The following is a 15,243-nucleotide window of genomic DNA, read 5'->3' on the forward strand; positions in this document are numbered from 1 at the left end:
AATCAGTCGACGGCAGAGTAACTAATGATGTAAATCAAGAAAAAAAGATAAATGTAAAAAATGCAATTATTAAAAACTACAATATTTGCATCCCTAGATAAAAATATATATTGTCACATGGATTTACCTGAATTAAAATATATATATATTTGTCAGTGCTCGACACAAATATTGAAAAAAATTGAAAAACCTGCTTTGCCATTTCTAGGTTATTTATGTGATTACATTATTGACGGTTGCACTTTAATAACAAAACAATTTGTTGTTTATTACCTGAAATGCTAATCAAAAGACATCGGGGTGTTTTACAGCAGCTTTAGTGTCCATGTACCCTGAGATATTCACAGCAATGGATTATCTCTGTGAGGGTAGGGGGGGGGGGGTCTCCTCATGTATGTGACCTCCTGCTGGTTCAGGCTACAGGCCTGTCCTATTTTCTAACCAGAGAAATGTAGGTTGTCTCACCCCCTCCTCCCTTTTTATCATGGAGTGTTTTTAGGACACCAGAATGCTCCCCTGCCTCTTAACATCCCCCTACCCCCCCTCCCTCATCATCCTGTCTATGTCCATCTCCCCCATCATCCTTCATGCCTCCCTCTCTTTATTTTTATTCCTCTCTCTGGGCTTTTTATATTTTGCCCTCATCAGCATCCCGCCTCTATATTCACTGAATTTAAATGGCTTCTCATCCTCGCTGGCAATGCTGCACTCCCACAATGCAATGGAAGCTGATGAGATGTCCTTGGAATGCCTCCAGGTGAGGTTTTGTAAGGTGAGGCAATGTAGGGCGTCGATGGTTTCTGATCTTCTTATTAAGGGTTCAAGTCTTTGTGTGTGAGTCATTTCAAAAGAGTTCTTGGAAGCTGCTTTAACACAAATTAAGACATTTCTCTGTTTATATATCATTTAAAGTATCAACATTGTTATGGCTCTTCCTCTGTGGTAGTTTTTTGCGTTACACAGACAGACAACAATGTGATCAGACAGTGATATTAAACTTGTGACTAAATGTTTGCGTGATGCACCAGCTTTGCTTTTCTTCATCACATCAAGTATGCCTGTTGTCTATGAGTATCGCTTTTGCATGCGTAGGCAATTTAATGTGCATTCTAGTAATGTGGACTCCACTAGTAACAATGACAGCTACAAGAGGCAATTACAAAGTGCAAATAAATGCAATAGCTCTCCCTGGGAAAAAAGTCATATTAAAACACGTTTGACGAATAAACTATTTTTTCAAACTTATCATTAACCTGATTGTGAATTGAAATGGCTGAAATAATGTTGAATAAATGTCATTTAATGTCACACTTGTGCTCCCATGAAGTGCTGGAACTGACCCGATTGATCATTTGCTCTATAAAATCTCAGAAAATAGTGAAGAATGTCTGCCCAACTTGCAAGGTGGTGGCTTTTAACGGTCTGGTTTGGTCAGTCCAAAACCCAAAGATATTCACTTTAATGTGATATAAAACAGAGAACAGCATAAAATGTCTGTATTTCAAAGGATTTGTACATTAATAATTACTTAAAAGAGTAAAATAACATATTTGTCGATTGACTATTGGATGAGTTGACGAATCGTTGCAGCTGTACTAGGTGATGGATGATCTACCACCCCTGGTTGAAAAGAATCCTTAGTAAAACGTGTAGGGTGCTACAATGCTCATTGGACATCCTTCACAAAGTTGTTGCATTTTAAGTGTTGATGTGTCACAAGGCAGGTATAGTTCAAATGGGCTGTCTGACCTGCTGGACCAACGTAGTGCTGCCGAGTAGAAAACATATGTTTATATTTTTATGTAACTGACATTTTACATGGTAAAGGCCTCACCTTCCTTTGGTATCTAACGATACATAAGGCCTGATAGCGATGAGCCAGTGACTTTGATTTTGTGTAAGCTCATAACAAGCTGTGCAGCATGTCTGGAGGAGGGTCATTTGACCAACGTGTCACAATGTATAAGTCAAGTCGGGTTACTGCCAAGACAATTTCTTTGCGTCTGTTTCTTTCTTACAATACCTTTTTTTTCAAAACATATGGGCATTCACCGGGAACAGCGAAAAGTACACCATGCATTTTAATGTTATTGTGAGCATAGTTCAAGACTCATTTATTGCTAAAGTACAATCTACTTTTTTTTAGCCTTGTGAAGAGAGTTTTTCCATGTCAGAACTAAGATGGTGCCTCTGACTTTGAATGGTAATCTTACACATACAGTATATGCTCAAACAGTAACACAAGTGTCACAAGAGAAAGGCACACTTAGGGCCTCCCAGTTAAATCTGCAGCCCACTCTTCCCTGGCATGTAATGTTACACAAGAATTTCACTGAGCCAAGAACTGCATGTTCCTGTTCCCAGTAAACTGTAGTGCACTGTGTTCTGTGGCTGATGATGTGATAAAGGTGTTGGACTTTCTCATGCTTGTGGGTTTACTTAAGGAACCAACCAACATTTTAATTACATCATGTACATTTTCTCTTCAAATTCAAATGATTTTGTCTCAGCTGGAATTTTCAGTTTGTGCCATTGAATATGAATGCTTTCTTTCACTTTTAAGAATCAGTTAATAAATCAATCAAAAAACATTTATAATCCCAGGGGGAAATTTAGGTACAGAGAAACGGAGATATGTGTTTTGTCTCCCCCCTTTCATCATGTGCAACGTAAGATCATCGGCTAACGTCGTTAATTAGGAGTCAGACTCAATATCTGTGGTATAGTTGAAAGTGATTTACGTGACTACACCAGGATATATATCTGACAACAACGTTTCCATCAATGGCTGCTAGACTGTTCAGGGAGCGCTGTTTCCAACAACAAAAACGCAGTTTCCAACAAAGTAATATTTGCGTAAAAGTACACCAAAGTTGAACTTGACGTGATGGCAAGATGCAAATCTGCTGTAAGACAGGAAAATATTTGTTTTTTCGCTGTGCTGTTCGACCGTAGCTAAAGTCCCCTGAATTTTAGGGTCTTTTAAAATTGGTAAAAATAGAAAACATTTGTCAGCTCTTTTTTGATATGATGTGCTTGAGTACTCGCCGGTTCTCCGACCTTTGTGAAGAATGCATTGGCGATTAGTTATAATGGTTTTAGGGTTCATACCACCATTTGAAGTCATCTCAATAACGAGTGCAGCCTCGAAAAAAAAACAGTTTTGCTAGTTCATTATATAAGCATATAAGTTCATATTTGAGAATACAGAATAGTGACATCACAAATAAAAGTAGTCCTTGGGAGGAGGTTATGTAGGATGTAGAAGCTGAACCCTGTTTCATTTCCTTTCTTTAACTCTAAGTATTGGTTTCTTTTGACACGAGGGGTTTTCTTTCATTAACTTGGAACTATGTTGCCTTGACGAGGATCCGTGCTGCAGCAGTGATATCCACTGCGTGTCCTCCACACGTCCTTGAGCTGATTTGAGGAGGTTGTGCAGGAAAACGAACTACAATTTCATTTCACTCCCTTCAACATAAGAGGAATAAAATGAGACTTAAAGAGAGCATGATGATTACACTGCCACTACAGAATTCCACTAGCACAATGCCGTCCCGAGTTACAAAATCGAAACGAATTCCATTAAATAGGTTTTGAGGTTCAAAGTCTGGCTTTGCTGGATTTATGAGGCTTTTGAAATTGTCAATCTGAGGCCAATTGGTCAACTGGGCTGGTGTCACCTGTTGTGTAATCGGCTGTGTAACGTTATGCAAGGTGAGCTGGCAGGAGATCAAGGGTAAACCGGGCTGTGATCGTGTCTGTCTGGGCTCATCTGCACCGGAGTGAATTAATATTATATAATATTATTCAAAGCCTGTGTTTTGAATAAAGCAAGAAGACAAAAGCAATAATTCTTGTTTATGGCGGGAGATATAGGCCAAGGTAATGTTTCATAATAACTCAGAGGCCTGGGTGAATTCATGTGATTTATATATTTGTGTCGTTTGCCTGGAGAACGTCTTTGTTTTCTAAATTGCTATTGTCAAGGTTTCTTTAATACTGCTGTGAGTTATGACATTGGTAAAGATAGCTTTGTGTTATCATTGTAACACAACGTTGCTTGTGCCGCTTCGTAGCCGATAATGAAGGGCACAGCAGCAGTCTGTGGTCTCAGCTTATGGTTGGTTCACTCTGTCACGGAGAAAATCATGTGGGTAATGCCAGGGAAATTTCCCTGCCACTGATAGATGGAGCTTTAAAAGCATCACAGAGTCTTGAGAGCTCTCTCATTGTGCCTCTCTCTGTGGTTTATTTTTCTCCTGTCCATGTGCCGCTCTGTGTTTCATCCACAGGTCATGATCTTTGATACGTCTCTCACAAAGAACCTGCTATATGCTCCTGTCCTGCCTTTTAGTAATTCAAAAACCTTGGAGGTGGTGTTTTTGATGCAGGAGAGAAACATAATAATGTAATGTATTTTATGTCTGCTAGCCAAAACACAAATTATACAAATACAGAAAAGACTTAAATACTTTGTTTTTGTTGTTGTAATTAAAGAGGACATATTATGTGCTTATTCAGGTTCATATTTGTTTTTGTGCCTCTATTGTGACAAGTTTACTTGCTTTAATGTAATTCAGGGGAATAATTAAGTGGATACAGTGTCTTAAACTAAATGAAAAACAGTGTAGCTTTAAGCTTTCTAAACAGATTTTAATACCCTAAGTCATCTAAAGAAAGATGTTCTCCAAACTTTGTCTATTTTCTACTTTACATTTTGCCGAATTTTTACATCAGAATAAAATACATAGCCAATACACACAAGGATTGTGATACACAATATATTGGTTATTTTATTATATTTAAGTGCACTTTTTTTATTTTGTGCTGTTTCAGGTAGGCAAATGACTCTATACTATACTTTGAGAAAAAAGCTTCAACTGGAGAATGAAGATGAAAAGGAACTAATAACAATACACTTAATTGAATTAAATCAGTGTCTCTGTGTTTACACCTGTACCTGTTCATCTATTCATCCACACCGTGTATTTCTGCTTCAGGTGAGCAGTCCGGCCATGCTGAGGTAGCAGCAGCCTGCAGGTCAGGATGTCTGCTAAAGAAGAGGAGTGGCTGAATGGGAGGAAGAGGGAGATAGAGATCTGCTACGTCACTGATGGAGATGATGACAACGATGGAGATGATGAAGATGACTGGATACCTGGTGAGTCAGAATTATTACCAAATAATCAATAAAATGAGGACTCAAAATAACCATTGACACACGAAATGCCTAAATGTGTAATCATATGAGCTTTGATTATATCCATACAACCCTACAACACAAAGGTTTGGGTAAAAAGACACACGTTGTCAAATGATGAGGATAATACGACAAATCGAGGACATTTGACACAGTTTGGCTACAATTTCCTTCTTGACTTGCAACACTAACTAAAGCTTTACATTTCATCTCATCTGCCTAAAATATGAAACTGCATTTAGAGACACTTACAGACCAGACAAGCTCTCCACGTGAACCTTTCGACCTTCTTTCCTCCCTCAAGAAACGATCTCCTCTAATCTGCCTCGTCTCCTCTCATTTCTTCTGTTGCCAGTTTGCGTTGCATAACGCAGTGAATCATCGTTGTTGTGTTAGATGCTGAGTCGTCTGTGTGTGTCAGTGTGTGTGTAGGAGGTAAGATTTCACTTTCGTTGGATAACTTTAATGACGTCAGTGTTTGGATGACTTTGACATAATTAGGCGGGGACAGAGAGAGAGTATTTAGTACAGTTTTTAAGATTTGAAATAAAATATTTATTATATCTATATCTTTGTCTATATCTATATCTTACTTGGAAGACCCATGGCGAATGACACGTTGCTCCAAGCATGGTTTTTAAGATTTGCGCAAACAGAGTGGGATACTCTCAGACCAACAGAATCATTTATTCCTCCATTGTTGCGACGTGACGTTATTACCGCGGTGTGTACTTGTCCCGCCCCCCTCCACTGTGATTGGACGGCGGGGTAGAAAGTGACATTGACGACAGTAGCGTTTTTCCCAAAGTTGAACATTTTTCAACTCGTGAAGCGCGGCCCCCTGGCGTTTTTTTCAGCTCGCCGACCTCAAAAAAACGCCTGCGGGCACGCCTTGGCACTTTTTTTTTGCGCTCAGCGCCGGTCAACTGCCGGCGTTTCTTTAACGCCGCGCTCCCATTGAAATCCATTGTTAAGAAACGCCGGCCCAGGAAAGAACGCCTTGGTGGATACACGGCCTAAAGGAGGGGGGAGCAGTGCGATCAGAGAGCACCCTGTTAACTCGGTGCATCACATTTCCATCAACTTACCTTAGTAACGCTTTTTACACGCTCCGACTGCGTTTCGAGGTGATTTGCTTTGTATAAACACCTCAAGTTCTGAAGTAATTAACTGCCAATGCATAAAGCTGAAAGTGACTGCAGGGGCGTTTATTATCAGCAGTTCGTCTCCACCATTCTCTCCTACATCTATCTTTGTGAGGACCAACATGATGTTTTATTCGTTCGGGATGTTCACCACACTTTTTATTTTATTTCCCTTCCTTAAATGTCTTAAATCTTTGAGCCTTATGAGTAGTTATTCATCCATCAGGTCCCTTCTGTGCGCAGCTAAAAAAACAGCAACTACAAAAGCCATAAATCATGTAGCCCAGAGATATACAGGGCCTGTGTGAAACGCCTGTGTTTAATCCATAACATAAGAACATCACTGTGTAACCCTCGCACTTTTATTGGCTAAAGGGGGGGTACATCTTGTGCACTTTTTGTGAGAAGATTTCAGATCCTTGACTTATGGGACAAAATGCTCTTGTGACACTGACGAGAACAGTAGATTAAGCTGATAGGATAAGTCAATATTTCAAGTTATCTGACAAAGCCCTGACCTGATCACATGACATAGACACAACTAGTTGCACTCCATCATGTGGCAGTCTTTTTTTCCCTCTTTATATAGTGTGTGTTATAGGTTTTTGTGCACATGGTCTACAAAGGCTAAAGTTTCTCTCCCCTCTCCACGACTACTTAGTTTACTTACGTAACATGGTCACTACTTAACACTCACCCTTCTATTGGTGAGCGCTCCAACACGCTAGGCTAAGGAAAACTAAGCAGTTGACCAATCACAACAGAGCCGACCTGCTAACCAATGAGAGCAGCCTAGGCTCTGGTTTCAGACAGAGGGTGAAAAGAGGTGCTGCAGCACAGGCAGTATGAGAAAATGAATAGCTTTTTGAGAATTAAAACATGTTAGCAAGTCACAGTAGAGACATAAATACAAATATGAACTGGTAAATGAGCATGATATGTCCTCTTTAAGAGGGTGCTCCTTCTAATTTGGATTGATCTAGAATGTTCTTCATGGTGAATGCTGTGGAATCATGGGATTTTTTTAAACTGCTGTATAAATACATGCATGGATCCATTAGTGCTTCTTGTGGAATCCCTTATAGGTAAGAAACATGTTTGTGTGAAGTCTGCCTATAGAGAACTATGAGTCAGCATTAGATAACCCTTTAATGTAGCAGATTGCCTGATATGTTCAGGACTAGGGAACAGAGCCCTGTGAAGAACTCTCGACACACACACATGCACACACACACACACACACACACACACACACACACACACACACACACACACACACACACACACACACACACACACTCCCAGACTGTACATGTTGTCCTAATTACATGAGCTGTAGCCTGTTTGATGCTACAGTGTATGCGGTTAATGCTGGCTGTGTTATTTAGGCTCTGTGTGTGAGAGACAGAAATGAGGTACCATTAATCATCCAACAACAAGGAGTCCAGGTCATACCTCTTCCTTGCTTAATGTTCAGGCTTATAAAACATTTTTACCAAAACAAGTTGTGCAACATTTTGTTTAACTGACCCAGGGGTCACAGAAACCCAGAAGGCTGCAGGAGTGGGTTTGTCTGGTTGCTGGTTTGATTCCCTTAGTGTGGAAAAGTCCTGGTAAGAGGGAACAAGTGATGGTGCTGCAAGGTTACCCTGTAGATGTTTATCGCATTTGACAAATACTAAAATATACACATGTATTTTACTTGTGTGTATACTTACTCTAACATTTCTCCAACATCCACAATCTGGAGTTGAGCTCAGAAGACAATCACGGCAGTTTCTTTAATTAAGTTTCTGTTTGGCAGATACATTTAAAACCCTCAATGCACCACTCAAAACACATCAACAAGAAAAAACTGTATATGTTCTTAAACCTTAGCTTTATAAAAGTGATTTTCAAATTGACATGTGCAAAATAATTGAAATGGATTAAATGGAAATGCATCTCAAGGTGGAAATACTTTGAATATTGGTGCCCTTGCACTAATGTTAAGTAAAGTAATATGATAGTATCAGCATCCTAAGGGAGTGAACCAAGAAGATTATAGCAGCATTTATTAAAATAACTTTCCAATGTTTCCGTTATCCCATTTGTTAGTGGCCAAACATGTTACAATATGCTGTATTTTCTTTCTTTCCTTGCCATGATTTGAATGGAAGTTGTTGTAATTTGATCACTTTGGGCGTTTGCACATTGCAAAGTCAATTTTAAAACTTCTTAGCAATGTTTTAGGGCTTAAAAATATGCATGGTGCCACCATTCAGTGAAATATTTTAGTATCCTTATCATCAAAAAAGTATTGTCCTGCAGTTCCTTTCCTGAGTCATGTTTTGGAGGCAAATGGTGCATGCAGGATTGATTCACAGCTCAGGTCAAAGGGGACGCTCTCCGTTGTGAAGCTTGTCGTCGTGGTAGGAGTAAAAAAGGTCTGATGGTGAAAAACACGATAACATGTTTATCCTCTGCACCTTGCAAATCTATTTTGCTCTGGTGACATCGTCAACCCCCTGCCGCCTCATTTGTCAGTCCTATGGTTTCCATGACAACTGTCACCAGGAAGCTGACCCCCTCCGAGTTGTGACCATTTCCTTTCCAAGGATCAACATCCCCCATTTGTTTCTCTTTTTCCCATTTTTTTCCTGCTGATCTTAATTGGCTTACCTGCATTCCTCTACATTTGACACATTCCGTTATTTCTCCTCATACTTAAGTTTTAATTTTGTCCTCACGCACGTCAATTTTAGTTTAAATTCTTGCCTGGAGGGGCTTTTATAGTGCTTTCCAGCTGATTTAAGCTATATTATCATCTCTTCCTCTGCTCTCTTCTTTTTCCTTTGTGTGTTTTACCTCCACTTTGATAACTCCAATTTCATTTTGCCACTCCATAGAGAGAGAAATAGAAAAGAGATGTGATTTTTTTGGGAGCAGAAAACAGTAGAATATGAGAACCACCAGTTATGATAAAGTGAGTGGGTGCAACCAAAACAATATATTGAAAAACGGTTTGAAGCTTTATGAGCATAAGAATAACAGTGTCAACGGCACTGAAGGAAAAACACTTTTGCGGAGTCTTAACACATTTATTGTATAATTATAATGAATACAATATGTGCATGTTACACATTGTTGCTAGAGTTATTCCAAAAGTGATTACCTCTACATCTATTTCCTAAAAGTTTTGGTGGTCGTGAACGCTCTGCATCTGGAACATTTTTAGAAGAAGAAGACGAAGAAGAAGACATACTTTTATTAATCCCTTACAGGGAAATTGCTTTCTCTACTCTGTTGTGTTGACACACATTAAACACACAGAAGATATACATGCACAAACACAGAGGAAATACATGCACACACAACCACATGCAGAGGAGAGGTGGCAGAGCAGAGAGGCAGCCAGGTACCCGGTGCCAAGGGAGCAGATAGAGGTTAGGTGCTTTGCTCAAGGAGAGGAGGACTGGCACCTCTCCAGCTACCAGCTCACTCCATATTTAAAACAAATTAACCGACGCACGTGGAGCTGTACTTTTTATATGTTTGGTTTTATTTTTCTTGGCTGAAGGTCAATTTCAAAAGAAAAAGAAGTTCATTATTGTGTTTACTTGTCAGCGTTGGGTTTTCTCTGAGGACAAGTTTGACGTTGTCATGGTGACCACTTGTACCACATAACACTCATGTTCAAAATAACATGTTGTTGCTAAGTTAATATTTATAGAAGTAATTTTAATTAAGATTGTATAAAACACAGTTTTTTTATTCGAGCTATCTGCAAGCTATTTCTGAATCACAGGCATGTATCTGGATGTCTGTTCTGGGTCAAGTGTGTGTGTGTGTTTGTGTGTGAACTAGTGCTGTCAAAGTTAACGCGTTAATTTTGGGGATTCATTTTAAACATTTAATGCATTCATTTTTTTTAACGCAATTAACGTGGCTTTGTTTACTTCCGGTGGCGGCTGACACATAACCTTTGGTCACGTGCGCGGGCAAACCGGCAAACATTTATCCTAACTAGAGGAGAGTCTTTGGCGGAAAGATGGCTAAGGAAGGACTATTAGGGGGAACGTTTCATTTTAAAAAGTTGCCCGACGGCTCGTTGGACAAAGCAAAAGCAATTTGCACAGTTTGCAAAGCCGAATTTAGAAGTAACACGTCTTTAGCGTATCACTTCAAAGCAAAGCACCCTACTGAAATTACCTCCACGGGACCGCGCCAGTCTACACTATAGGAGTGTGGCACTCGTGGGCGAATAACGAAACTAACTGAAAAGTTAACCAATTCCTTGGTTACTTGGATAGTTAAAAACTGCCGCCCAGTTAGCATAGTAGAGGATGATGGACTGAGAGAAGTAATTCGTGTTGCATCGGGAGATACCTCTAGTAGTTTACCCTCGAGAGGAACCATCGTATCAAGAATACACACGTTGTATGAGGATCAGAGGGCTCAGCGGACGAACATTCTTGAGCAAGCAAAGCACATCGCTGTAACAGGTGACCACTGGACGTCTGTCAACAACGATAATTATTTGGGCGTCACGGCGCATTTCATTGATCAAGACTGGACTCTGCAGTCGTTTGCACTTACTGTGAGTAAAACCGAGGAGTGACATTATGCCGAGGCACGTGCTAACCATTTTCTGGATGTTGCAAACGAATGGGAAATCAAGGAAAAGTTGACCACACTCGGCACTGACAGCGCTCGTAACATGGTAGCTGCCGCGAGGGTACTTCCATTTGAATACCTGCCTTGCATGGCCCACTCTCTGCAAAGAACGGTCACAGTCTCACTTAAAGACAGTGGATTTGAAAGTGTTCTGGCCAAATGTCGCAAGATTGTCGGGCACTTTAAGCATAGTCCATCTAACGCTCAGGAATTAAACGAACAGCAGGTTGCACACGGACTTAAGCAAGAATCACTTGCTCAGGACGTTGCAACAAGATGGAATTCTACACTGGAGATGGTAAAGAGGATGCAGAGAAACAAATCTCCACTGACCTCTACCCTGGCGCAGCAAAAGAGCAAGGTTGCCAGGTTGACTGACCAGGAGCTTGCCAAACTGCAAAAGCTGGAGGAACTACTGGAACCTTGCAGGTATGTTATTTATTTCTGGTTTCTCCTCCCTCTCTTCTTTCTCCCTATCTCCTGTGTACAGTATGTGTACCGTTTTCTCTCTCTCTCTCTCCCTCTCGCTTTCACCTGTGTGTGTGCTGTTCTCCCTCTCTCCATCTCCTGTGTGTGTGTATGTTGTTGTTCTCTGTCTCTCCCTCTCTTTCACCTGTGTGTGTGCTGTTCTCTCTCTCTCCATCTCCTGTGTGTGTATGTTGTTGTTCTCTGTCTCTCCCTTTCTTTCACCTGTGTGTGTGTGTGTGTTGGTTCTCTGTGTTGTTAATAAAGATTTACTCAAATGTTTAACACCTTGTGCTTTCCATTGCAGATATGTGACTGAACTGCTGGAGGGAGAGCAGTATGTCTCCTGTTCAGTGGTCTTGCCAGCCTTACGCCACTTGTTCAGAGTTATGGAGCCCTCAGACGATGATCCAGTTTATGTTCTGAGGTTCAAGAAGGTCTTTACCACAGACCTAGCTCAACGGAAGGACAGCACCAACCTCAAATGGCCCTTGACCCTAGGTTTAAAGACCTTAAGTGCCTTCCAAAAGATGAAAGGAGTGAGGTGTGGGCTTCAGTACGTGACCTGATGATGAGAGAGACACCAGCCCAACAACCAGCTGCTGAGACAACAGAGGAGCCGTCACCAAAGAAGAGGAGGAGGATGTCCATCTTGCTGTGTTCTTCTGATTCAGATACAGATGACGAGGAGGAGTCCATAGAGCATTGTCTGGATCGCTACAAAGCAGAGCCAAAAATGGACATAGAAGGGTGTCCACTACAATGGTGGTCAAAGAGAGAGGGAGCACATGCCCGGCTGGCACCCATTGCACGCAAGTACCGCTCAACCCCTGCAACCACAGTGCCTCAGGCCACATTATTCAAAAGAAGCGATGCTTCTTTGTCCCCTGAGAACGTAAACAAACTGGTCTGCCTCAGCAACTGGCTGAAAGTAAAGAAGGACTCAGTAAATTATCTTTTTGGAGTGAAAAATGTTCAATGTTCAACGTTCTTATTTTTTGTATTTGCACTTTGCATGTGTGCACTTTAAGCCATTAAAATGGTCTTTGAATTTAAATATACTTTCTCTGTGTTTATTCTACATTAATTTGATGATTCTGCATAAATAAATATTCATTATAAGCTTCAGTCTTAAATAGAAAAATGCAATTAATTTATGGATAGATTAATCGCGATTAGAAATGTGTGCGATTAATTAGTTAATTTTTTGTTTTAATTAGTTAATTTAGTGTGAACAGATTGAGGTGTGTGTGCTGCATGTTATTGAGCCTCACATGAGGCTGCCATGAGGTTTAGTCACATCTTTCATAAGACCCACACACACCCGCTGTGTCTAGAGAGCAGGAGAGTAATAGCCTGTTAATTAGCCTGTTGCTCCCCCGCCTGTGTGTAGGCGTGAGTACGCAGAGTACACTCTCACTCTATCAGAAGAAAAACAGGTAAACATGTTTCCTCCCACAAATGTTACTGACACCTCAGTGGCAAGATGCATCGCCTTGCCAACCCCAGGTAGTGCCTTTTTGAAAGGTTTGATTTAGTGTTTTACTTCCTACATCCAACCGTAAATGAACCAATGGAGTGGGGGACAAACATCTTCAGTACAGAGCAGAAGATCATGGTGGTCTTAACAAGGTTATGCTAAAGGCACAGAAAGCTTTCCTTGCAGGTGGAGACCAAACTTTAGCTAAAAGGACAGTATTAGTTGAACTTAGATTTGTAAAATTAAAGGAAAAGAACAAGGCAAAATGAATACTTGCTTTAGGTCAGTTGGATGTGTAAAAAAGCAACTTTCTATATTCAAAGAACAAAGACAAGACTACATAAGGCTCAGATAGTTTTATTTTGAGGTGGAGACCAAACTTTAGCTAAAAGGAGTGTATGTGTTGAACTTAGATTTGTGAAATAAAGGTATAAAATGCATCAAACGAATAGGCATGTTACATATTGCCTTTCTGCGAACAAAGAAGAGACACATACTTCAACACTGCATTTTTAAATGGGATTAAGTGTACATTGAGTCTTACCTCTCTACACATTGTGGAAACTAACAAGCCACCTACTTAACAAATGATCTGAAAAAGTTTATGGCGTTCTTCAGGGCAAAGGGTCATACCGTCAATAAATAAAAGCAGAGGTCGTTCTCCAACTACAGTAGGGATGAGTCTGTTTTATATTGGGTATCTGAACATCATTTGTAAGATACTTTTATTTTCCAATATGTTGGATTTATATGTTTCCCTGAGCCTGGTTTCTAAAAGTTAACCTGGGAATCTGTCCTGAAATTGATGTGATTGGATCAGAGAAGCATGACCGTGTGCAACCAGATTAAGGGCGGCACAGAGTGAGGTGTAGGTGGTGAGGCACCAGCTGGTCCACATACTGACAATCCAGATTGCCAGATCATTCAGTGTGTGTGTGTGTCAGGATGGAAGCATCAGTAAAAAAATATCTAATAACAATTTAATGTAATAATTGAGTAACTCATCACTTAAATATATGTTTCAACCTGTGGACTCATGTTCACATCACTCATGTGGAGCCCTACTCACGTGATTGACATGAGTTTATTATACTCGCATGGTGGTGGGCTCTTTTTATCAACGTTCAGGAGTGAGAGTTTCGTCAGATATGATCTTCAGAGACCTAAATATTCCTCTAAAATTATATGGATTTAATATGCATTTATTCACAGTACAATGTCATGATTCTCAACAAAAAGGGCTTATTGTAGCAGTTAAGTTAAAACAAAAGTCTTAACAATACTAGTCATGTTTTTTCACCATCAAAAAAGACAATGAGAAAGTTGGAACCCTTAATCGTCCCACAGAGGGGAAATGTACATATGGTTATCACAATTATATTTTGTAACATGGATGTCTGTGGTGAGAGGTTTGGTTTCCCCTGCAGTCAAAATATTATGTTCACTTGTAGATTTAGAAAAAGCCTGGGGTTATCTGAACCTCTGATAAACGACAACATGAACAAAAATACTTTTAGGTGCTCATTTTAAATCTGCATAAGATCTACTAAACATCTTTTGTTTACTTAACCATAAATGTCAGTGGCAAATGTAAACCAGAGGTCTGGTGTTGCGTCTAACCTGACTAAACTATATTGATTTAGTTAGGATGACAAAAGCTCATTGAGTCTGAGTTTGTCAGGTCCCCTGGTGACGCAACTTACTGCCTTTAGCCTGAGTATTGCTGTCGGCTTTTGTCATGTAAGGATTATACTTCCTGGATCTTAAAGCTAATATGTGATTTGTGTGTATACTGATTGAATACAAATGAATGACATAACTGTTTCATAACTATACCAAATCAATAGAAATGGAAGTGATGGATTACCATATACAGTACCTGTGCACACCTTCACACATGACCGATGTCATGTCAGAGACCATGTTGGTTCATGTTCATATTTGTATTTGTGTCTCTACTGTGACTTGCTAACATGTTTTAATTCTCAAAAAGCTATTCATTTTCTCATTCTGCCTGTGCTGCAGCACCTCTTTTCACCCTCTGTCTGAAACCAGAGCCCAGTCTGCTCTGATTGGTTAGTTGGCTGGCTCTGCTGTGATTAGTCAACCTCTTGGTGATGTCCTTCCCCTTAGCCTCTCATGCACAATGTGTTGGAGTGTAACTTAATGATGTCACCAGTATTCTATAAACTACTGACAAAATGTCTTGGTGTTGGAATTCAACAAACACTGGAATGGCTGCCATACATGTAGAGATAAAGATTTAAGACAAATGTGGAGTGGTCTCTTAATTC

The 15,243-nt window shown here is 40.1% G+C and overlaps 1 protein-coding gene and 1 long non-coding RNA gene across 3 annotated transcripts in view; both read left to right on the forward strand.

The window, feature by feature from the left end:
• LOC134862852 (helicase ARIP4-like) overlaps positions 1–15,243 on the forward strand; it is a 71,815-nt gene that overhangs the window by 14,112 nt on the left and 42,460 nt on the right. For both annotated transcript variants that reach the window (XM_063880953.1, XM_063880960.1), the window contains exon 2: positions 5,004–5,164. In XM_063880953.1, coding sequence (XP_063737023.1) covers positions 5,050–5,164 — 115 coding nt within the window. In that variant the 5' untranslated portion in view covers positions 5,004–5,049. The remainder of the gene's footprint in view (positions 1–5,003; positions 5,165–15,243) is intronic.
• LOC134862888 (uncharacterized) lies at positions 7,509–12,526 on the forward strand. The gene is made up of 2 exons (XR_010165581.1): positions 7,509–11,433; positions 11,777–12,526. It is a non-coding gene; the product is annotated as an uncharacterized LOC134862888 (long non-coding RNA).

This window comes from Eleginops maclovinus, chromosome 1, assembly GCF_036324505.1.
Source record: "Eleginops maclovinus isolate JMC-PN-2008 ecotype Puerto Natales chromosome 1, JC_Emac_rtc_rv5, whole genome shotgun sequence".
In the NCBI taxonomy this organism is placed as follows: domain Eukaryota; kingdom Metazoa; phylum Chordata; class Actinopteri; order Perciformes; family Eleginopidae; genus Eleginops; species Eleginops maclovinus.